Genomic DNA, 25,148 nt, shown 5'->3' with positions numbered 1-25,148 from the left:
GGTAATTTTGGAAAATGGCAAAGAGTTCACTGTGCTGTATTTTGCAATGCAAATAGATTACACAGACAATGTATAATTTTTGCAACTTTAGAAGCAAAAGCAAAATATGAGCTAGGTGATGTTGCTAGAAGTAACCGTGTAGTGGCCTGTACATGCAGGTGTCAGGTGAATTATTGGCTGGCATCATCGTTTTAAAATATATCTTAAATGCATGAAATATTCTTTGGTCAAAAATACTCTTCTGATTTTCTCCTCAGGTGTGTGAAAGTTAAATGGCATCCTACCCCTACCCTGTCTCCACCACACTAGCACTTGAAGGGATGAAATATATTACAAATAAAAACAAAACTCATGTTAGAGATTATTACATATGAGACAGAATTTTAAATTAGACAATTCCAGTTATAAAGATAAAGCGTAGTGTTTTGAGGGGCCCTCCCTTGGTCTCTGAAAACCTCACACCCAATCCCAAGTCATCCATGGTTCAGATGTGGGTGTGACAATCCCACCTTCTTTTTAGTTAAGTAAACATTTTCTTCATCAGAGATAATGTATTTAGACTTTCAATTCTACACAATGAAGATGATTATGAAAATAAGGAATCTGTTTCACTGGTAATTTGGATCTTTTCAAAAAAAATGTAGAATGCAGGTGTGTGAGTATGTGTTGGTGAGTGTGTGTGTGTGCATGTGTGTGTGTAAGACACATGAGAAACGTGTGAAGTGCATCTTCATTCGTAACCAAGGACTCTGTTTATTTGAATAAACACAGCATTCCTTATGGCAATACCCAGAGACAAACATCTGCTAATCTGAAAACAAGCAGTGTGATTTACCAGCTCCTAAAATTGAAAAGGGTAATATCTGTCTTCCTTGCAGGATTTGCTACAATGACACTTAATTTGGAACTCAGTGGTTTAAAATAAAGATTACCACACTCTCCATTAATCTTAGCATACTCCAAACTGGAAGGAAGACAGACTTGAAAACATCATGCTACATTTTCTTAATCTCCTAAACCCTGATGCATCAAAAGCTGTTGTTTTGTTAAATCTTACACATATCAACTGTAGGCCATGCAATATAAATAATGCCTGTGTGTAGGTGTTTTGTGCATTAATTTAACTACCTATCTCTTTCACAGGGTTTAAGCAAGATTGGGTAAAGATTGAATGAAGGTTTATCCTTTTGGCACAAGTTTGGCATTGCTGAGCTCTTACTGATCAAGTAACTAACAGTTATTTTTGGATAGTTTGTAATGCACCAGGCGCAGTGCTAAATTCTGATGAAGTGTAACATGTTGCTAGTCTGTCTTTATAGGCAAGAGATGTTACCTTGTTCGTTGGCTGGATTTTTCTGTCTGGAAGTGTTGGATGAAAGGCACTGGGATACATGACATAAGAATTTGCTCACCAAGAAACATTTGTTAAGTATCTGTTAAATTCTGCAGAGGGAGAAACTGTTTAATTTGGATGTTGGAAGGAAATTCATGGAGAAGTAGAATGGGAATGGAATGGTATTTTCCACAAGGAGAGAAATGGGGACAGAGCCTGTGGATTCCATCAGGAAGTGATACAGAGTAGCAGTGCTCGCCGGGGAAGCCGAGTGAATGGATTTACTGTGGGCTGTGTATGTTCTCTTCTCTACACAACAGACATGCTTATGAGATAGGAATATGATGATGATTTTTCTTTTACTCAGGAATCAGCTATATAAGTTCTATTCTCTGACCAGCTGAACTGCTTTAGCTTGGTCAACAGTAAAGGGAATGGCTGCTTGTAAATAAAGGTTCCAAGAGTATGTAAACTGACCATGTTCTCATAGATCTAAAAATTTTGTTCATCTGTTTGCTTGCTCCAAGGAAATTTTTGAAAATATAATAAATGTTAAATAAAAAGTAAACTTAAACATATTTATTATCAAATTTTTAACAAGATATATTCCAAAGTCAGTGATTTCAAAAATACTATGTCAAAACTTGACAGAGTCTGATGTTTGCAAGTATGTCATGTTTGGAGCAAGCTTTACTGACCTGTGCTAATAGCAAAGTAATCCCCAAATTCATTTTAGATATTCTCCCTCCAAATATCGTATTGGTTACACATGTGTATGCATATGTATGCATACACACACACACACAGCAAAACTAACTGGATAAGTTTTCATTTCCATTTTCCCCTCTGTTAGAAGTGGAAATGAAAACTAAAAAGGTATTGATAATGATCGGCTCCTGCCTACTCAAGAGTATAAATATTCAGTCTCCCATGTTCCGAAAACTGCTCTTGCAGTATTGTCATAGTGTTAACAGGTGGCTCTCCTCACCCATCACCGTCACAATTCATTAGACCAAGATGGTCCAGAGCCCCTTTTTCCAGAAATTGGAACAAAAGAGAGAGCAGAGCCATAGCATAATTATTACAGGTGTAAATTCTAAACCTAGAAATGCTAACTAGAACTGAATTGTGTGTCTGGCAGCTGACTGGCCTTTGGTCATTTTCTTATCTTCTCTAAACCTGTTTCCTTATCTACAAAGTGGGGATGACGATAGAACTTCACTTGCCTGCTTTGAGAAGTGAGTTAATAAAAATAAGTATACGACTTGCAAGAATGTCTGGAACTTAGGAAACTCTCAGTAAATGTTAGAAGTGATTATATGTCTTTTTAAATCGACACATTTATAATGGATTTCTATGTAACTAGGAATGAAAAGAAGAGTAGTAGGACAGAAAACCCGAGGAAAGTGAGAAGTTTATCATAACCAAGCAAAGTAAAAGCAGAAGGCAAAAAAGACTATGCAGAAGGTTGTCTGAACAAATAGGAAGTTGCAGTGAATTTATTCAAGTTAAGAGTTTCAGCCCCCACCATTCAGGTGTAAAGTCTCTCCACATTACCCGGTTCAACAGTGTAGATCCCTGGAGAATGTGAGGCTCATTCTGAAGGCATGTGTTATGTTCCTAAATAAATATTGTGTTGAAGTTTTCCCACTTACACCATTGATTGCCATCTGTGTGTCTTTGACTTACTACATTTAAGTACTATGGAAAACAGGGCTCTATGATTGTGCTGCCTGGATATTTCTGTCAGTACATAGTGTCCTGGGAATGTTATGTTTGATTGCCAATTAATGGTTTTTAAAATAAAGTTAAGGAGTTGTCCTAATTTTATTTTCTATTCCAGACGAAGTCAGATGCTTAGGGAGCTGAGGAGTCTCTAGGGACAGACAACCTGAGTTCAAGTTGCTACCTAGCTGGGTTACTTTCCTCCTTGAAAAATGTGGGTAATAAGAATATTTAGCTAAAATATTTGGCATGAGGATTAGATGAAATATGATCTACTTAAAACCCTTAGTATAGTACCTAACATTTTATAAGCATTCAATAATGTCAAATATTGTTATGGTTATTATTATTAATTAGATATTTTATTAGTTCTCACTTTAAAAACTACAAAGATTTTCCTGTGTTGAAAATAGCTTTGTCATTCTGCCTTCTAATTTTGATAGCCTCTAAATCATACTGCTCTTTCTTATGCATAATTCTACCATAATGTGATTTAAATAATCTTCTCAAAGTGGTTAGGTGCAGTTTCTACTAGCTACTTAGCAAATAACTTGTAGACCTCTGGCTAATTTAATCTTTTGATAGAACAATTCAGATATTGTCTGGTTCAGGAGTTTTAGGCAATAGGGACAATTAGGCACTCTGCCTCTTCTTCCTATCTGATATTTGACTGAAGGCCATGTGTGAAAAGTAATTGATGATAATCATAGGGTTAATTGCATATCAAAAATCCTAGTGTGCACCTTTAAGACAAAAAAAGGACATCATTGGTTCCATAAGTCACAATTAATCTGAAGCAGTAACTCAAAGGCATGCCAAATATTTTTCAAGAGGAAGTTTTTGCTTGCCTATAGCTTCATTTGGGCATTATTCCTTTATAGTTCCTATTGAGCATCTACTCTTTGTGAGGCATCACGGTAGGTCCCAGAGACAGAGAGAGAATAACCATTTAGTATTATTATTGTTTGTAGTAGTAGTAGTAGCAGTAGTAACATAATTATCAGTGTGTGATGTGTGTAATGCTTCATCCCCTCTCTTGATGTGTCCATTGATTAGAAGAGAGCTTCACCAGTGTAAAACTTCCGAATGTTCTTCATCTCCTTATGCTCTTCTTTTTTGGGAAGGGAGGAGGATAGAGTCTAATTTGATGGTTGAATTTGGGAGGAAAATCAGTCTTCTCTAAGTTTCTTTTCTCTTTTCCATTTTGGATGCTGATTGTCCATAAGACTCATAAATTTTACCATGTTTCTCCATGCTATAAGTTTTACATGGACAGTCTGCACCCTCGCAGAGAGTGGCCAACACTGTCCATTGACTTGGCAGGTTAATCTAGCTGTTCTTGATGTTTACACTCTGAAAACCTACCTGTCTGCAGATATAAGCCACCTCCTACAATATCATCATATTATTAGTAATAAGATGATATTGTCATATTCCATATTTTTCTTTATTGTCTTATTTCTCAAAAGGTTCAGAACTCAGGAAAAAGGGGTGTTATTTACTGAGTCCCATAAGACCTTAATTTTTAAAGATAATATAATATAGGCTTTAAACTTATTATCAATTAAGCAGTAATTCAACACCTACTATAAACCAGCACTGCACTGATACCATGAGGGATGTGGAACAAGTGTATCTTTAATATTTTTTTGGCATTACTGTAGGAATATAAGACAATTATATAAGAGAAGTAACTTTACAAAGCCATGCTATATGTGAGGCCAAAAGCTAAATTGTATTTTACAGTCAATAAATATGATTAGAATGCTGAAAGGGTAAGTTAATTTGTTATAGGATTAATTTTTTAAAAATGTTTTCATCAAGCTTTTAGGTCTTGATTTGGGCCTTTGTGTAAATACAGGATTTAGATGGGTAGAGAATAGATGAAATTTCCATGAAAAGTACATAGCATGATGAAGGATTCAGAGGCAAAATAATATTATTTATCGAGCACTATCAATAGATACTTTATTTACATATTCACCTATAATTACAATAATATACTCATTACAAACTTAAGTGATTTACCCAAGGTCATACTGCTGGTAATGGGAAGATTTGCATTTAGCCAGCCCGAATCCTAATGCTTCACAGAAATTAGTACTTAACACACAAATGACTAAAGAGTCAATGTTGGAAACATGTGAGAACGAGTGGTAAAATCATTTATGCATTGTATGGAATACAGGCAGAGGAGTTTAAATTTGAACTTAAACTTGCTGGGATCTATGAAATGTTCTTGATTAGAAAAGTAGCATGAGAGAATAGTGTTGTGGGAAGACTGAGTTCCAGTCGATCAGTATAACAGCAAATATTGTATCACACAGGATTTCAGCAGTGGTCTACAAACTGACCACAGTGGCAAAATGAGTTGCTAGAGGAATAAATCCACAATTACAGTTAACTTTTATGTTTCTATTTCTTTCAGAGTAATAATGGCTGACATTTGTTGAGTGCTTATTATGTATTTTAAGTGGTTTTCTTGTATTATTTCACTTAATACTTGTGATAACCTCATGAGATATTATTATTATGTCCATCTTATATGTGAAGAAACTGAGGCAGAAAGATATTAAGTAAATTCCCCAAGGATATATCCTAATAAGTGGAGGAGCCTGGATTATAAACCCAGACATTCTGGTTCAAAAATCTGTAATGTTACCCACCACTCTGCTGTCTCTCATATGCTTTGCTGATCCTAATTTACATAGTTGGTACATTTTATAACCTGTCTTAAGATCTAAAACATCTATCCCAAGCCAGCATTTCCCAATGTTTGACTTAAAGAGTACTAGTCATACATGTCAACAGGTATTGCATGATGAAAAATGGTTTTAGACAAATATGACTGGAAAACTGTAAATTAGATGTAGTTAAACAGGTTTCTTTACCTGAGGACTGGTCAAAGCATTTACCCTGCCCAGGTGGGTGCACTGTGAATTTCCACACTTTGGGAAATGCTGATCTAAGTTGATATTTTCCATAACTTTTATTCCAAATCATCTGAACTACTATGAAATCAGGACTTTTATGTTAAGATGGTGTCAACAAAATGGCATTTCAAATATATTAAATTAATATATCTTTGAAATATGCATAATGATGTGTCTTCATGGCCTCTGTGTTTTTTTTGCTTATCTAGGAGCTTGGCCGTTAAGACTTTGGAAATATTACATAATATCTGCAGAGCCCTATTGATGTACCAGCTCCCATCAGATAGAAGAGAAATCCATGTTAATTTATGTGGGTTTGGAAAAGAAAGAACAGGTATGTATTCTCTTTATTTGCACTCTTGGTAATAATTTGATGAATGCCTTTTGCAGTAAAGTTGAACATTTCCCATTGGTGTATTTTATTTTAACTATTTCTCTGTGTAATTCTGGTCAAGCATTCAGATTTTATACTCATTTTCCCTTTTTAGCCAAAAGCAATTTAGAATCATGATGTTTATGGCTCTTCTATATGTAACACGGCTGGCTACCCAGAAACCTCACATTCTAGAGTCAACATATCCTCCTAACTAAAATGAAAGCTAACTCACACTGTTTGGCTTACAGAATATACATTGAAATGACCATGACAGTCATTTTAAGGATGGAAAAAAAAGGAAGACTGCAGTGGTCAATGGCCATAAATAAGCTTGGTATGGGAAGAAATGGTATTTTTTTTTTTACATAAATATCATGTAAATATATATTACATTTTATGCACACAGAGAGGCACAAAGATATAGGCAAGCTATTTCAAATTGCTCCCTAAATAGTATATATTTTTTCTTTCAAAAGTAAATTTAGAATATACCCCAAGAAAACCAAAAATGCAGTGTCACTTACCATATCATGATCTGAAACGGGTCCGAAACTGGTGACGAAGATGTCAGTCTTCACTTCAGTTACACGCTCTGATGAAGCAGGAAATTGGGACAGTGAATGTCTATCAACAGCCCTTATTAGATCTCACCACCACATACTTACACCCAAATGGGAAATTTATTGGCTTTGATTAGCTATTTCTAAAATTGGTCCGCTGTGTAGTCCTGATAATTTACTGCTTACACATGAAATTTCACAGTTAATATTTTTCAATGGAGAACGGAGCCTGAATATGCCACTTTGGGAGGCAGAGACTTTATGGAGAAATCAGCTACTGCTTAGTGGATTCTTCTAGAATGGACATACTTTTCCTAAATGATACCAAGCCATTTCACATTGTTATAAAAATATGTTAGCATGTGAGTATGGTTTAAGCTTCAATATTCTCACATAGCTCGCCAGAATCCTCCAGGTATTTAGGCTACTCTTGGGAAGAATATACTATAGCAAGCTTTATTAACTCTTTAAGGACTCAACAGTATACTTATTAATGCTTGTTTTCTGGCACTAAATCATAACTGAATTATCCAAATTACTCCCTGGAAAAATCTGACAACCCATATATATGTGTCTTCAATTTTGAGGATAAGAAGAACATACTATGGCACAGAAAAGTTCATTTAATAGATTCCATTTCAACTTCAATGTGATTTATTTTATTGGTCTCTGAGGTATATATATCAACCAATAAAACATATTTATTGTAGTTTGGTGACAACACAGACATTTTCAAGGAAATACATTCACTCAGAAAAAAGAAAACAAACAGAAAGTTGTTTCTTGTATAAAAGGAAACAATTCATTGAGATGTGAGAATGGAAAATATACAACTATGTAATTTTCAACTTTAGCTCTGAGAAATAACAGTTCGGTATATTAAATGATTTCATTTTCTTTATCGGGACATTTAATCTCTGGCATAGGACAGTAAAAAGGTGATCCAATATATGCAATAACAGATTCTTTTGAAAATCATTTTTATTCCTCAGCAGTTAACTTGTAAACAATTAATACTCTCAGAATAAATTTCTCCAAAGGAGGTCATATTATACAGTACATATAATGTGTACCTCAAAATATAAAATAATTTGGAGATGGAAATAGTCCAATCTATTATTTTTTGGCTTCTTTTCATTTGTATATTTGTTTTTTGCAAACAATTTCATTGGCTCCAAAATGCTTAAGTGAGCCTTTTAACAGAAAAATTACCTGAGGTTATAACCACATTTTAAAAATTTATTTCTTTAACCTTTTATCTATCTTTGCCCCTAAGCGTATTTGCATTACCTGTTCATCAGCTTCCAGTGCTTCATCTTATTTTCTACTAGCATCCTCCCTCTGAGATTTTCCAAAACCCACCATTGTAATATTCCAAGGCATGCACCTGACCAAGAGCCCTTACTCATGAGTATCTCAAATAACTTTCTAACCTTGCATTGTAATCGTACAGATATTTTTTAAAAGATTCTAATCTTTGCTCTCTGTTTATCGTCTTTCTCCTCTAAACATATTCATAAACCCTAAGCTTAAGGAAGCAAAATGCCCAAGTTCCTAAACTGACGGTTGCCTGTAGAAAATTCTAATGACCACTCAACTGCTAAGTGGAGGAGGTGAATTATGGTATCAGAAGATGAAGAAGCACAGGGCAGTGAAATCTGGGATGCCACCTAGAACTAGGGGTGTGACAATTGAAGAAGATAACAACTACTTTCTATACTTTTCTTTCTAATCTGGTCCCTTGCCACATACCTAGTTTTCTTTGATTTGTTATCAGCTATTAGTGAGTGTCCAGTAGAACAAAAGGTTTCCACTGCTGAAAAACTCTGCTTATTATGTATGCTTCTGGAAGATTCCTCATGAACATTAGCGTGCAGATGTCTCTAAGAAATCATGTCTTGAATAAATGTGGTCAACCTTCTTTACCTCAGCATAACTTATTTGATAATGCTATTGTAAAAAATCGCAAAAACTTTAGGGTAAGGATGAGGCCAGTATAATACATTATGTTGTTAAAATATAAAAAAAATAAAATGTATCATTGTAGTATAAATTTGGAAATTTCACAAAATATGAAAAAAATTAAACATTCCATGAATATCACCAGCCACATAAATCCACTGTTAATATCTTGATACATTCCCTTATATATTCCTTCTATTCAAATATATACGTAATGATTATCCTGAAACCACTTTCTCAGTAAAGTACAATGTCAGTGACAAGGAATTGAGCCCTATGACCAAAAATATGTCTTTCACTACAGCTCACCAGGAATTGCCTGAGCGGCTCACAAAGTTATTATTCTTTAAGACAGAGGTTTATAATTTGGAGTTCAAAGGTTCAAAATAGTCAGAGAACTGTTGTGAATAAGCTTCAACCAAATTGTAAATAGTGGTTAACTTGCTTTTTGGCAAAGAAACGGTACTTTGAAATCAAGACCTCTTCAGGCTTAAGTGAAACATGTGCTCACACACACGTTTTTTGGCTGAGGTCTAGGAGAATATTGAAGAACATTCTTTTCCCCAATTCTAAGAAAATTTAGTCATGTCTGACCTCTCCCCTTCGACTTGAAATCCCCATGAGGTGGGAGGAGGGAATATATATATGTAAATTATGTATTATTTAAGGAATACTGGAACATTAGAAACTAAATTATGGGCTCTAACACCAGACTTTACTGACCTGGCACTAGACTCTAAAGTATTACTAGGAATACCTAGAAAGTACTCATTGCCTTTCTATGGATCACATGAGGAAAAGTCAGGATATTTTTATGCTTCAAAATATTCTATTTAAGAACATACAGGATGAGTCAGGAACTTTTAATGAAGTTTAGCTAGAATGATTATACACCTAGCCAAAGTTAAACATGAGTGAACCCCTTATATAAGTAGCAAATTGTCTGAAAATGAAAATCACTTAAAATAACTTGATGGGAGAAATGTTAAGAACAGATTAATCAGCAAATTTTTTTCAATCAAATATTTTATTTATAATAATACTTCCCTATCCAATGTAAAAAAAAAAATCAACAGATTGTTTAAAATTAGTTATGTAGTGGTTGCTAGTAGGGCGGGGGAGGAGGGGAGAAGTAGATGGGGTAAAGGGTGTCAAATATTGGGTTTAGGGGGAGGGTGAAGTGGGTAAAGGGGATCAAATATATGTTAGCTGAAGGAAACTGGACTTTGGGTGGTAAACACAATAGAATATATATGTCAAATGATAACGTATACCTGAAATTATATAATTGTACTAACCAATGTTACCCCAATAAACTTAATTTAAAAAAATAAAATAGGATTATGATGATGAAGATTGTTCTTATTACAGTGATTGGAGAATAGCTTAAAATAGTACATCGATGTAAATAAAATGTTTGATAAATAAATCAATTAAAATTAGGTTTTAAGCAAGCACACCCTTCAAAGATATGTTTAATATATATAAACATATATACCCACAAATGCACCTATATGTATATGCATATATACACACTATATTATATATTCTAGAACTGCTAGACAGCTGTAGATCTGTTCTTACTAGGGATTTCTTACAATGTTGATAACTTGCTAAGTATTAAAATAACAGATACTTTGAAGTGATAATTCAAAAAGATTAGTGCTTGAAGTAGAAACGAGAAAAGCAGTGTATGATAGTAAGTAGTAAGCACACTGGATTGAGGGTCAAAACACTCAAATTTTGACTGTGATTTTCTTGGAGACTGTGTGATTTTAGGTACTATCCTTTTGTCTCTGAGTGTTTTCTCACCTTTTTAATAAAGAAATAATACCTGTACAGTTGACTACATTGCATTGGAGTGAGGGTTAAATAAGATCGTGATGTCAAAAACACTTTGAGATGTATTTGTTGGATACATTAATTTAGTCAACAAATGTTTATTGAGCATTTTCTAAGTGCCAGACAGGCACTGTTCTAGGTAGTGATACATTGGTGAACAGAAGTGCAAATGTTCCTCTTCAGCATATCATAGTCTTCAGGAAAATAAATTTTAGATAGATTAGAAACATAGATCACATAGATGGGGGGAGGGAGTGAGAGAGGAATTGGATATATAGTTATGTACAAACATTCAAATTATACTAATGAATTCAGATCATTATGAATGCTCTGAAAGAATATCTTTTGAAGAGATGACTTTGAATTGAGACCTGGAAGATGAGAAAACTTCAAGGATGAGGAAATCCAGGGAAAAATATTTCAAGGAGAGGAAAGAACAAGATCCAAGGTAAATGTGTTATGTTTGAGAAACAAAATTATAATATGTCTGAAGCTTGGTGTTACCGATGATCATGGTACAAGATGACACTCTAGAGGCAAGTTTGGGCTACACGGAAAGAGCTTTGTGCATTTCACTTAAGCAGTTGACCTTTATTCTAATGCAAAAAGAATCCTTTGGGTAATGAAGTGAAATTATGTCACTTGCAGTTTAAGATAGTTGATGATGTGTGGATAATGGATTGTAAGAGTAAAAAAGCGAAGAGGGAATGAACAGTGAAGAACTATAAGCAGTGTTTTATTATAAATGTCTTACAACAATTTATTTAATATGGCATTGGCCGTATTTTCACAGGAAATGCTATATACTGAGGAACTTGGTAATATTCACTGTGCCCAGTTCCATGGACTTGTAACTTATGAAGGTGGTTACTTACTTACTCCCTACTTGAAGCTACTTTGTGTCTGTTAATTCACAGAGGTGATCACTATAAGGAGACTAAATGGAGTAATATTAGTCATCATAATAAAGTGTTTCTTTAAATTTTACTTTGAAACGATTCTGTTTGGAAATTGAAAATATCTTGGACTCCCTACATCAATATCAATATCGATATCAACATCAATATCAATATACTCCTGGATTGGACATTGTTTCCACTCCCTCCCTGTCTGCCTGGAACATTATTTGTGCTCTATTCTTTATTTCCGTTCCTAAATTCTTTAGAATAATTGGCAACTTTCCCTTGTTGATATATAGAGCTACTTAATTTTGTCTGTGCTCAGCAACTAAAGGTGGATAGAGGGTAGAGACCCACATTTCAAGGTGCCTAAGTAATCCTTGATCCTTTGTTGTTTTGGATTCCAAGACTCGTGATATAAGCAAGCATGTCCCAGGAAAAAAAGGTAAATTTTATTGTGCAGACATTTATCTCATTTCCACTGAGAATTTTCCTCACATTATGGGCAGTTTCCATTGAGAAAGGGCTTAACTTTAGAAAAGAGTATGATTGCTGTGTTGGAGGAATGAGTTTCTTTTGGTCTGTGTAAGTCTGGATCAAAATCCTATAACCTGCAGTAGCTTTGAGGTAAGATACTTCTAAAATACTTCCAGATAGCTTTTAGTTATATGACAGTAATAATATGACAATCTTGGAGGAATATGGCATCCACTTAGGATTTTGTTTCCTAAGTTTTCCAAAAGAGAAGAGTCCATGACTATAACAATGATATTCTCATCTCAAAAACACTTTAACATTTATTTCAAACAAAGAATTCAGATTTTACCTGAAAAAAAGAGTCATATTTAGAAAACATTTAAAAAAATATATTCGGCATTGGTTCTAGAATCAAGATGGGAAATGGAAACTATGTGAAAAGTCGGAAGTAACTGTACCTGGAAATCATCTGCAGCCGTTCACTAATCATTTGGCCTTTGTAATGTGAGCATAATCTCAGTGGCTACTTTTTATCTTAGGAAATCTTTGGCAATGAACAGGTAGATAATTTATATACATGAGGAAGAGAGAGAGTAGAAAGTGTCTAAACATGCTAGAACATTCCTTTGGGTATTTGGTTGGATTCATTATATGAACTGGCTTCTTGAGCTGACTGGTGATCTCAGCCAGTAAAGGTTAAAAGGTGCTCTCTGTTCATTTTAACAGTTCCTCTTGGGTTTTTGCTTACTGCTTTTTCACTGAAATTCAACTGAATTATAGAATGTCTAGATATAGTTTTTTGTGGAAATGGATTTCATTATGCCAAAGTCTGAGCATCTGCTATACACATTTTGCATTAAAAGCACCAGATAAAAACTACAGCAAATTCAAAAAGAAGAGTTCCAGAATAGAATTTTAAAAGGTAACAATAAATGCCGTTATCTGGGAAAGGAAATATAATAACAACATCAAATATTGGATAAATAAATATAACTTTTTATTTTTTTGTATATTGTCAGTTATTTAGAATCTTATTTTATAGAAAGCCACTGCAGTGACAGAAATAGCTTGTCTTCCACATTTTTGAGATTCTACCTTTTTAATATAAATATAAAATATGTAGTTGAACATGAATAAAATGGTTGCTTCTAATCTCAGTGTCACACAGGATTCAAAAAAAAAAAAAAAATAAGGTTACATGTATACCAGATCTCTTATAATCTTGAGATAGAACAAAGCTGAATTATAAAAAATATTAAACTATACTGCTTTCCCTCTCCCCTAGTCACCTAAACTTTACAGAGTTGCACAAAATTTCATAAGAGTTAATTCACTTTCTTTTCCCAGAGCACTTAGATTTCCACCTTCACTTACTCTGACAAACATAACCCAAGAGCCTAAGCTAATTCCCCAGGGAGCTAGTACTACCTTGCCAGCTGCACGCGTGTTACTTGGTCGGAAATGTTTATATCTTAAAGCTGAGATCTTTTGCAGTAATTGAGCTAAAGAAAGTCTAAAATGTCTTATACAGACATAAAAAAAATCCAAAATTTAGAAATTGATGAAAATAAAGAGAAAGTCTGTTTTGTGGCATAGATTGTTAAATACCTCGAGAGAAACTCCAGTTATACTCTTTTTACAAATACTTACCTTTCTGATTCTGTCAATTAAGTAAAATCTATAACAAAACAAACCAAAACAAACAAACAAAAAAACCCTAAAATCTGTAACACTCATATGAAAAAGAATAAAATATTAACTAAATATCTGTTAAGGGTAGAGTAGGGGCAAATAAAGTCCATTCGTCTACCTGTTTACTTATCTACTTCTCCCACCCATCTGGGTTTGTCATCTAATGAGTACACATTCATCTCTTTTTCCTTTGCCTTCTTTGTTTACATGGTTTGATGATGAAATCTTTGAGAGGTAACCATCATCCTCTACATTATTTATCGAGATTAAACTTAAGGCAGAATTTCGTCAATAAAGTGTAGCCTGTATATATGGTGGAGTAAAAGGAAAGGGAAAGATGTCACTGAAAGGGTATTACTTGTCATTAAAAAACTGAAACTTTCTTTCAGAACTGGATCCGTGTTTTTTTATGAGTTGTTTGTCCCAGAGTGCAGGGGGAGCCACTGTGATGGTGGCCGAACTGCAGCCAGATAGTGCAGATCCAGGGGTGCATCATTTCACGTTTTAGGAAGCTGGAGAAATTCAGGTTTCTTTAGTTTATTATAATCATAGTGAGGAGAAAGCTTGGGAAAATGTATTTTCTCAAAAAGTTTTTGCTTTGGTCCTGATTTAAAGTGAAAGGAGGACTATTCATCAAGGAGCATGTGAGCCTACCCATCCTCATAACACAGATCCCGCTCCTTTACTGTTTTCTCTTTGTTGCGTTCCTTCGCCTTCTCCATTCCTCTCTGTTCTCTCTATTCTCTATACCCTGTTTTGCTCTCCTTTCTTCTCGAACATTTTCTTTCTTGCCATTCTTGCTGGCTTTTTCTTCTCCCTTTCTCCAACCATTTTATTATTCTATACTGACCATGCTTTAGGCAAGAGAATTTCAAAACTATTTCCCAGCCCCTAATTGGAAAAAAGACCTCCACACCTTGCCCTCAAAGAAAGAGATTTTAAATGAGAATGAATTCCATAATTACCAACAACTTTGATTTGTATTTCTGGCTACTGATAATTTCAATTCAAGTCTATTTAAATGTTTTTTTCATAAACTTTGTACATAAAATTAGAACATGGCCAACTTATTTTTCTCTCTGTGTTCCTGACTAGAGTACATTAACTTAGAATTCAACACATTTTATTCCTTTTTATCTTTTCTACCTCAAAAAACAAAAGTTCCTTATAGGATATCTTTTATTATGCTATCCTTTTATTTTCATTTTCTCGGAATTGCTCTTGACCCTGAAAAGGTAGCCTTTTAAATAGTGTTATAATATCTGCAAACTGATTTCTTATCATCTAGATGAACTGAGTTATGTATTTTGTTTCTTAGTTATTGGATCTGGGAGTTATATCTCCAAAGTATAATGCCAAACCTCCTGATGCAGTTTATGTTTCTGAAAAAACAGGTCACAATGAATTTGCACATAAGAGAGTTTCTTATATTAGTCTCAAATATCAGCTTATCATGTTTTTATATTTTCTGAGGCCATCTAGAATAAAATCTCTGTCTTCTGTACAATGTTGTTATTTTTATAAAACCAGACTTTTGTCATAATAAAGAAGAGAGTGGGACCCTTTCCCCTACAAGTGTAGATTATCCCAGCTTTGATCATGAACCTACTAAGAGGAAACTTTTAGCCCCTTATAAGCTAATGATAATCTTTCAAGTGTTTCCTTCACATAGTATTTTCATTTGCAAGTAAGTGGATCATGTTAAAAAAAAAAAAAGTACCTTTTTTCAATGAAGATCTAATGACGTGTATGTCATACTTAACTTATCACAAATCTATGGTAAAGAAATGAAATTAAATAATTCTACAGAGAAATATGTGTTAGATCATTTCAATATATAGCACCCAGAAATAATGGTGTTAACATTTTTCTCTGATTCTGTAGCTGATTATGTTTTTAAAAGAAATCTAAAAACTGTCTATGGCCATGCTACCCTGAATAAACCCAGTCCTGTCTGATCTCAGAAGCTAAGCAAGGTTGAGCCTGGTTAGTACTTGGATGGGCGACCACTTAGGAAGACCAGGTGCTGTAGGCATTAAAAAATTAAAATATAAGGGACTGTAAACTGAGAAGGTCCTTGCAATCTGTGAGGTCAGCCAAGGGTTGCCTTGCCTAAAAAATTTTTAAAAAACTAAAAACTATAATATTTTAAGGTGTAGTTTTTAAAAGACAGATATTCTCAAATGTCTCTCTTAAAATGTACTTAAAATGTTAATGACTCTGGAAATACACGTAATAAACACATAACACATAACATTATATCCCATATTTCTTAAAGCTAAAATATGCACTCCAAAAAAATAACAGAAATTAAATTAGTATTGAAGCATTTCTGTGACTAACTCATATCTATCAGATTCAATTTCTGTATATTACAGGATGATATATAAAATAGAAATAGACTAAAATATTTGAGCTACTTTTTAATTTGTTTTAATATCATATCCTCAAAATCACTGTGTCCAGGAATTATAAACATCGAAAAAAATAATCTTTAGAAAGATTAAAGCACATGCATTCTTTTCAATTTTCCCGAGTCCTTGAATGTGCTCTTTCTACCGCATGTTTTATCCATTTCAGTTAAAAAATATACCTCGACTGTATTTAGCCAACTATTATTTCTGTTCTTTAAATATATGTCTATTTTAGTTATTTTGGAGGTTTAAATAGATAATAGTAAATTCTACCGAAATACTAATGTTACATTATGAATTAATATAGTTGTTTTTGTTAATAAAGCTACCATTATCTCAAGTCTTGAAAATCAGCTTTTCAACCCATTCTTAGTCTACATTATACATCCTCAAGTTCTGTGGCTCTCCAAGACATAGATATGTATATGAGTAGGTAAAATGCTTTCTGCTTACACTATAGTTGATGATATACATATTTTATAGTGTTATTATATATAATTATATGTTAAGTGAGCAGTCATGGTCTTCATACTTGTACTCCGAAGAATGATACAGCCATACCGCTGATCATTAAAGGGTGTGTGTGTGTGTGTGTGTGTGTGTGTAAATTAACTTTAACAAACTGAAAACTATGCACAGAGCTTACAAAGGATACTCATATTCACATATTAAAGTATTAAGATTTCTTAAACTAGAATAAAGAAAAGGTTTTCTGGAAGTGTTATGAAATTCTGCTGATTTTGTAAGGATTGATATCACAGAAGAGGATGGAGAATAAGTAAAGATATCAGATGCATGCCATTAGTATTTTAGAAAGTCTTGCTTTTTGCAAGTTGTATCTCTATCCTTACTGTTTCTTCTTTTTCTGTGTTCTTCCCCTACGTGCAGTCTTTCTACTTTATTTCACATTTTATGAATTAAGAGCAATCTTCCTGAAGCCAATTCAGAAGGTTAGATACACACAGGAATTATATTAACACATCACATACACAATTATGCACTCCCTTTTGTGACCAGTACATTTTATATCTTAAGACTTTTTCTGAGAACGTAGTAAAGGAAAACTAAGTGGAATATAAAACAAGGAAATTATATAGCATGTCCTAGAATGAATGTTTGCAATTGATAAGAAAGAACACCTGGTAAGACCTTTGACATATATTCGAGTCATGTCTTTGACAAAGCAGTTCTCCTTAAACCTCTGAGACAGCCTCAAAACAGACCATATCCATGCAATTACTACCTAAAGTATTTCAAAAACTGAACTCTAAACCCATGCTACTGTTCAGTTTTAAAATAAAATTCTAAATTCTTAACCTGCTTATTTGTGTATCTTTGCTGTCTAAATGAAGAAGAGACAACTTTTAAAATATTGCCATTTAATTGTAATTTAAAGATTGTTATTAAATATTTTCTACAAATGCTTTAGAGAAGATGCAGCACAAATTTTAGTTGGGAATCCTAGATTCTAACCTTGGTTTCCTATATGACTTTGAATGATAATTTATTTCCTTGCTTCACTTGTTTTACTCTTGAGATCAATATAATTTTTTTTAGTTTCATTAGTCTTTGTTTAACTAAATAAGATAGGTTGATTATCTTACTCAGGAGTTATTCAAGTAAGTTTGTAATGTCCAACACTTTACTCTTATTGTTATAAATATTATGTTCTGTGTAATCTTCTTCCTAAGCAAAAATTTATTAGTATAAATAATAATCATAATTGGTTATAATTAAAATTTATTAGTATAACCTATTAACTATACCAGTATATTTTTACCACAGAAAATAATGGGTTAAGTTCAAATGCATGGTTAAAAAATACAACTATCTACCTCATTCACCTTTTAACCCAGAGGTGGTGGTAATCTAATGAAAAATAGTGGATTAGTAAATCGTATTCCAAAATAAATGTTTAGAACAATAGATTCAGAAATATTCTACTTGAATTCAGTGCAGCTATAGCAATGCTGAATGAAGTAAATGCAATCTTTGGACTGAAAGGGAAGGAGAATATAATCCCCATTTTCCTTCTGTTAAATTAAAGCAACATATCTTTCATGTCATTATGAGAAAATTTGTATTTGCCTTTTACTACATATGGATATGTTCATGGAACTACCATAGTAAATTGAATGAACATTGAGCAATCTATTAAAAATAGAATTAGTCATTAAACTACATTCTGTCATTCTTATTCCTTTACCATTTAGAGGGAAATCCAGGCTTTAATGGGAAGTGTTTAAAATTGTTCTCTAAAATAAAAAATAATAACCACGTGACCCACCTCCCAATCCTGGTCTCAGGCGATTGTCATAACCATCTAGGAGTCGGTCCAAAATCCTGGTGAAGACAGTGGTGTTGTCTTTAAGTTCATCTTGTAATGAGGGTTGTCCATAGCTGAAAAAAGCATAAAGGGAGGTGATATCTAAATTATTCGTTTCTACTAAAAACCTGTTTTTCAGATAAAGCTGTCCCCAGATTTTCCTAACTTCCTTTCTATTGAATCTTAATTTGAAAATTCCTTTAGTAAAGTAAAAAAAAAGTCATATTTTAATTCCTTCCATTTTCTCATACTTGTTCTCATAAATGACAACCTCTTTATTCTAATATTTTTAACTATGGAAGGAAAATTACAAGAAATGAGTTCTATCTCTTTACATTTTAATTCTCAGCATGTACACAATGCTATGATGCATTTTTTCCCTCTGGTCAAACAAGAATGTTAATGCATGCTGGAAAAAAAATCTTGGAAACTTCTTCTCAAATAAAAAAGTAATGTATGTATTTATGGGCTACCAAAATAATTAAAAGTTTTATTTTCATTTGCTTTAACTTGTAGCATAAACCTAAAATTTCACCTACTATTTATCTGTCTGTCTGTTTTTTGCTTTTTTTGACATTTTTTCAATATATTAAGATGAGAAAAATAGGTGAAACTTGTTTCTTAGAATAATTTTTACATCAGTATACAGTTTTCATTCACTTTAAGGTTTATGAACCTATTTTTGTATTTTATAATTTGTCCATTCAAATCTCTAGTTAATTGAATTTTTGTCATTTCTGGTCTTGGAAGTAAAAAAAGTACCTTGAAGAAGATATGGTGTAATACTATTAATTCATGACTTATTAAATTCTAGTATAGTATTAGTGCTTTGTTTAAGAAAACACAGCTATTTGTAAGCAGAACTTGAACTAGAACCCCATTCTCTTCAAATTTTAGTCTAAAACTTTATTTCCATTCTTCTATATTGGAGTAATTGTTTCTCCTTAAATCTTTCTAGTTGAAGGTATAGTTTTTTTATGTCTTAACATTACTAGTCTTTGAGTTTTAACCACATAGTGACTACAGTTTAAATAGTGTGTATTTCTTACATCAATCACATTATTATCCCTGTTCCTTGAATCATATTTTATGTAATGATTAGGATGACACCTCCGAAATCCTGTGAGAGAAGAGTTTTCTATTTAAGGTTGGATCACACTCACTGATATATTTCAATGATAGCTCTGACCTTGAGTAAAAAAAATGAATGTAGAGTATAAACTAAGAAATTGCCACAAAATATCACTTTCATACTTTCTATTTTGTATGCTTTGGCTTTACTCTTGTGTATTTATATTACTGCTCAATTTAAGAAAAATAGTAACATTTGAAAACAGGATTCACCTATTTGACAGGAGCAAGAAATATAATCAAAGTATCATTATTTAGGTAATTACTTTTATATCAGCAAAATGTATTGGACATTTTTTTCTGATAAATTTTAATTTAATAAACTTACAACTAAAAGCTTTCCACAATATTAAATATATTAAATATGTCTCTATTAAACAATTTTTCATCCTCCTAAATTAAATACCAATACCATGCAGATTGAGGGTTTACTCTCCTTGGGAAAAATTAAACATCTTACTAGTTTTTAAAAACATTTTCAGTGAGCTCTGTGTCTTCTAGGATGTCTCATTAGTAGATGATAACAGTAAAGCAAAAACAGTTTTCTGAATGCAATTATTTGTAAAAACTGTTCGCAGAACCAACTGCCATGCATGCATCATTCAAGGATATTGGAAGGTCATTTTGATGAAGATAGAAAAGAAATGTTAGCACACCTTAAGTTGTGAGGAGGGCATGGTGGAGTAGTTCAAGGAAGAAAGCAATAAAATAAGAATGGGGAGAAGATGAGGTGCAGTGACATGACAGAGTACAATTAGATAGTTAATATGGTTTTTAGAATGTAGTTATCTATTACCTTTACCTGCATTCCCTTTGTTTCTACAGCTTATATCAAATTCAGGAAATGCTTCCTCTGCCCCCCCAGGTTTTATCTTATAAATATTATTTTCACCGATTGTTTGCATTGGAAAACAAATTCTACAAGAAACATCCCCACCCCCACCCCAGAAAACTAGTTCTGCTATCTCATTTGAAATGGTAATTTTTTTAATGTGATTTTTTAATCAGGTTATTCTTCATCTTTACTTCTGATTTACTGTGTCCAATTGTAATTGTCAGATAATAGCCCTAGGATAAAGATTATTTACTGTTAAACACTCATGCCAATGTAATGTTTCTTAAACTAAATATATAATTTAAAGAGAAATGTTAGTTACAGTACCTGGGTTTGATTCCATATGAACCACTGTATAATAAAACACTGTGCACTAACTCCATCTACAGGTCATTACAATAGTAACACTTCATATAATTTTTCAAAAACAGTGAAGAACATTTAAGCCCTTAGATTAAGAGTATCTGGCAATAAAGCATTTCCTGTTCATCTGATAGTCATTATTTACCACAAACAATAGCAAAAAAATAAAAATAGACAACATCTCAATTTAAAAAGTCCTCCTAAATTCATACCTTCCCATACTATTCCATCTCTCTGCCTTAACTCATAAAGGTTCACTTTCCATTACATTTTGAAGAATCTTAGGTATGTATAATATGTCTAAGACTTTCTTGTGGACCACAGGAGTAGACTACACAAAAAAATATAAAAGCAGATAAATAAGAATCTGGAATATTTGGTCATTTATATTGTTGCTTCTATAATATATTTATATGCTTGATTGGATCATTAGCAAATATTTTGAATACGGTTAAGCATGTTTTCAAATTTTTCCCATAACTTGTATCTGTAGTAGTTATACTTAAATAAAGAAGTTCAATTTTATCTAATATTCTTAAATATTTCTGCCATATTTTACCCACATTATTTATATAATGTTTTTAAAACAATGCATTTATAGACTTAAGACTCTCATTACAGATATTAAACTTTTCACTTTCATACAGTCGCAAGTTATTCTATGGTTTTACAATTGGCTAAAAATGGCCGTTAAAAAATCAAGTCACATAATATGCAGACATTAATTGGGGTAACTCTTCTGTGAATTAAGAAACCGCAGGTTTTGTTCAGTTACAACTGAACAGTGAAAAGTTCAAATTTAAGACTTAAATGTTGAATTAATACATTCCTCAACAAAAGTATGTTAAGTATATCCTAACTAAGATACAAATAAAATCATTATTTTCTCATGCTGCTCTTCTTTATTCTTAGCTGGAATTTTATTGCAGTTAAGTTTTTTGAATTCCCTTAGTCATGAATTCATCCAAGGACAATTTTCTTCCCCCTGAAAGAATAAATGAAAAGTTACAGAAATTCTCATGCAGATTTAAAATAAAGTATCCCCACCTTCTTCCAGTCAGTGTGCTCAGAAGGAGGGTCCAGGCCCAAAGATAGTCAGAGAGACCGAGGCTTTTCTTCATCGCGGCTTGTGCGGCTGAAAAGTAGAACAAGTAGAGATCAATGTCTCTTGTAAGAAACATCAGGTTATAACCACTAGGGCTGACTGAGGCAGTTCAGATGAATGCTTTGAAGTCAGGAAATGACCTCACTGGGATATGACACCTCATTGGAAGCAATGGGAACCTGGACCATCCATTCTCCACTTTCCATTCCATTTCTCCATTCAGAAATATACCAGTGTCTTAATTTCTCCTGTAAAAGAATACAAGTTGAAAAGCTTTCAGGTGACAATATTACTCAACATAAAAACTGTGAGTTGTTTTTGTTTTTCCTCTAGGCTTTATATTTCCAATACAGTTTGCATTACTCTCCTTTTTATCATCTGAAAAATTTGACCTTTCTGATTTGAGTTCCCGCAACTGAGCTGTGCATTGAAATTTTTAAAGCTGGTGTCTGTAACAGAGAGAGCATGTTTGGGGGCTGGGATGGAGTAGGTTAATATGCTTTGATGACTGACTTCATCTTTGCATTCTGGATGCACCTTGGTTTCAGAAGCAACTGTACCTATCTTTAAAAAAAACATAGGAAACACACTGTTGAATGTCAAAGTCGTGCTTATATTTTCTGCCTGTGATTGCCTTATTAAATATGCTCACTAATGCTTCTTTGAGGCTAAAGGACACACTTTATAGTCAAGCCATGTGCTGATCTCTCTCACACACACATAACCACACTCACATCAATGCACACAAACATGCCCACACATATCTTTTAAGCCCTCTTGAATTCTGCCAGGTTGCTGCTAGAAAATGTTTCATCTCAAACAGATGGAAGCTGGAGTGCTTTGCTTTGCATGAATAAGGGACTCTTTTTTCCCTCTTCAGTTATGTGTAATCAATCACCATCTGATTGTGGAATTTATACTTGGTAGTGGGATGCTAGAGAAATGGAGTATAGAAAGCTTAGAGAATTTTTTAAATTATAACCGATTTATGGAGTCGATTTCTTAAAAACCAGTGCACTGCCTGGTTAAAGAGCAGATATGGTAATACTTTATTTAATGTGCTATAATTCATTGCAGTCATAATCTGAGAAATATTCAAGGTATTTGTTAGCACTTCTCAGAATCTGTACTCCTCAGTAGGTTTAGTGATTAATGGATAGCAAGTCTCTTAAAGCATATTTTTCATTAGGAACTCTATAGTTTAATGTGGTATTCCTTTAAATACATGTGCACAAATGCTTTCTACATTCTCTGGGATCATTTATATCAGTTAAAACCATTAAAACAGGCATGTAAGCAGTGAAACATAATGTGTTTAGAGTGAAATGGTCTAGATCTAGAGATCAGAAGTATGAGCTTTATAGTTTTTACTTAGTTTAGTGTCTGGTTCTGACATAGATGAGTTGCATATGACAAGAAATATTAAATAAATATTATGTTTAAATATTGCATCTAAATTGCATAATTATAATTCATCCTTTTATTAATCTTTGACATCTGCTATGAAGGAAAAACAACTTATCCTGTTAATATTTGTTGGTTTTTATTTTAAAAAGGTAATTGGTGAAGGGGTAAATGGAACAAAACAAAACCTCAAGGCAAGGTACTATAGCTGTTTGTGCTCCTCTGACATTTTAAAAAGAGAAAAACAAACCTATCATGGCACTTGAGTTGTTGAGTAAGAAAGTTTCTTGCAAATACAAACATAATAGTTTAAAAGAAACGCTATGCTGCCTCCTTACCCCTTTCCGCCTTCCCCAGCAAACACACACACGCCAAACGCCCATATCCCATGCCATCCATATCAAATGATAAATTGAGTTTTTCATCTTCAAAATATGAGAGACCCCTACACCAGAGAGCATTTCAGCATTTCCAGCGTCCACTGGAAAGGAAAAGTAAGGCATTTTTGCAGCCAGAATGAGAGTGTCTTTCCTAGGATGGACCATTGAGACAGGTTTTTCTGTCCCAGTGTTCTTAACTTTAGACGATGCCCACCAACGCCCCTCCCCACCTCATCCCAGCTCCCTCTTGGGGGTGGGGGAAAGACTAAAACAACAGGTCACCACCCACCCCGCGGAATAAATTTCAAATCTGCCTAAGAAAGGGGTAAAGAAAAGGAGAGGCAGAAGAAAAAAAAATAATAATAATGCTCCTATATCGCTGCGGTTTTCAGCCTGAAAGAAAAACATTCGTTGTTTCTACCTGCTATGGGATCAGGCTCTTGTCCTAGTCCCTCTTTCTCCTGTTTCTATGGCATTCCTGTCTCTCCAGCTAGGAAAAGGCACATCGAAAGCTCTATGTTGCGGTCCGAAGCCGCACTTACCTTCGGCCCCCTCTGGGCACAGGATCGCTTAAGACCCGGGAAAAGTCTGCGAGAGAAAATCGTGGAGAGCTCGGAGCCAGCGCGAGTCCGCGAGTCCGCGAGTCCGCGAGTCCGCGAGTCCGGGCGCGCCGGGAGCGGAGGGGCGTCCTCGCTCTGCCTCTCACTCACTCGGTCTGTGCCATCATGGACTCTGCGTGCTCCTTTGCTGAAGATTTCACACCCAAATTTGCTTCCCAATATCCAATCTGCAGCTATACAACAAAAGATTTCTCTTTACCAGGACAGTAGTAATACGTCCCAGGGCAAACCGGATGTGAAATAGGCGGTGACTTCATGCCAGAGAGATTTTATTTTAGAAAGGAAGGTGGTACCAGCCTCTGGATCTGGAGACCAATCCGCCCATTTTTTATATGCAGCACAATTTAACTTGCACCGCTCTGGCCCTAATCCCCTTCTCTCTAGCTGCAGACTCAAATCCTTCTACAATCTGCTGCAAGCTTCCCTTTTTTGAGATGAGTACGAATGGGGGAAGGAAGGATAGAAAAGGTTAGAGACCTAGGACCTACACTCAGAATTTTTTTCACACTTTCAATTTATGAGCACACTATTTTAAGGTGTGCCCATTAAAAATAAGACTGATCAGTGTAACTATTCCATCTTTGATCAAATATTTAACCTCTGCATGCATATGAATGAATGCAAGCTGTGAAATAGGGGAAATGCAGGGTTACACATGTGGAGATTGCGCTCTCTCGCCTGCCTCCCTCACACGCACTCCCACACACATGTCTGAGTTCCCGTGTCTTGCAGTCACGAATGATGAGGACTGACAGAGGAGAGTTCTGGCCA

General features: G+C 34.0%; 1 protein-coding gene and 1 pseudogene across 3 annotated transcripts in view; one reads left to right on the top strand and one right to left on the bottom strand.

Moving 5' to 3' along the window:
- Positions 1-24,621, bottom strand: part of GABRA1 (gamma-aminobutyric acid type A receptor subunit alpha1) — a 52,803-nt gene extending 28,182 nt beyond the window's left edge. The window contains exons 1-4 of one of the 3 annotated variants that reach the window (XM_039876242.1): positions 24,300-24,621; positions 21,916-22,003; positions 18,501-18,613; positions 6,892-6,959 (exon numbers count right to left, since the gene is read on the bottom strand). In XM_039876242.1, coding sequence (XP_039732176.1) covers positions 6,892-6,959; positions 18,501-18,613; positions 21,916-21,989 — 255 coding nt within the window. In that variant the 5' untranslated portion in view covers positions 21,990-22,003; positions 24,300-24,621. The other 2 variants (XM_039876247.1, XM_039876255.1) reach the window with 2 other exon arrangements.
- On the top strand, positions 15,716-15,834 carry LOC120616897 (uncharacterized; annotated as a pseudogene).
- Positions 24,622-25,148: the final 527 nt, after the last annotated feature.

This window comes from Pteropus medius, unplaced genomic scaffold (assembly GCF_902729225.1).
Source record: "Pteropus medius unplaced genomic scaffold, Ma_sr-lr_union100, whole genome shotgun sequence".
In the NCBI taxonomy this organism is placed as follows: Eukaryota; Metazoa; Chordata; class Mammalia; order Chiroptera; family Pteropodidae; genus Pteropus; species Pteropus medius.
This window is presented reverse-complemented; position numbering and strand designations above follow the sequence as displayed.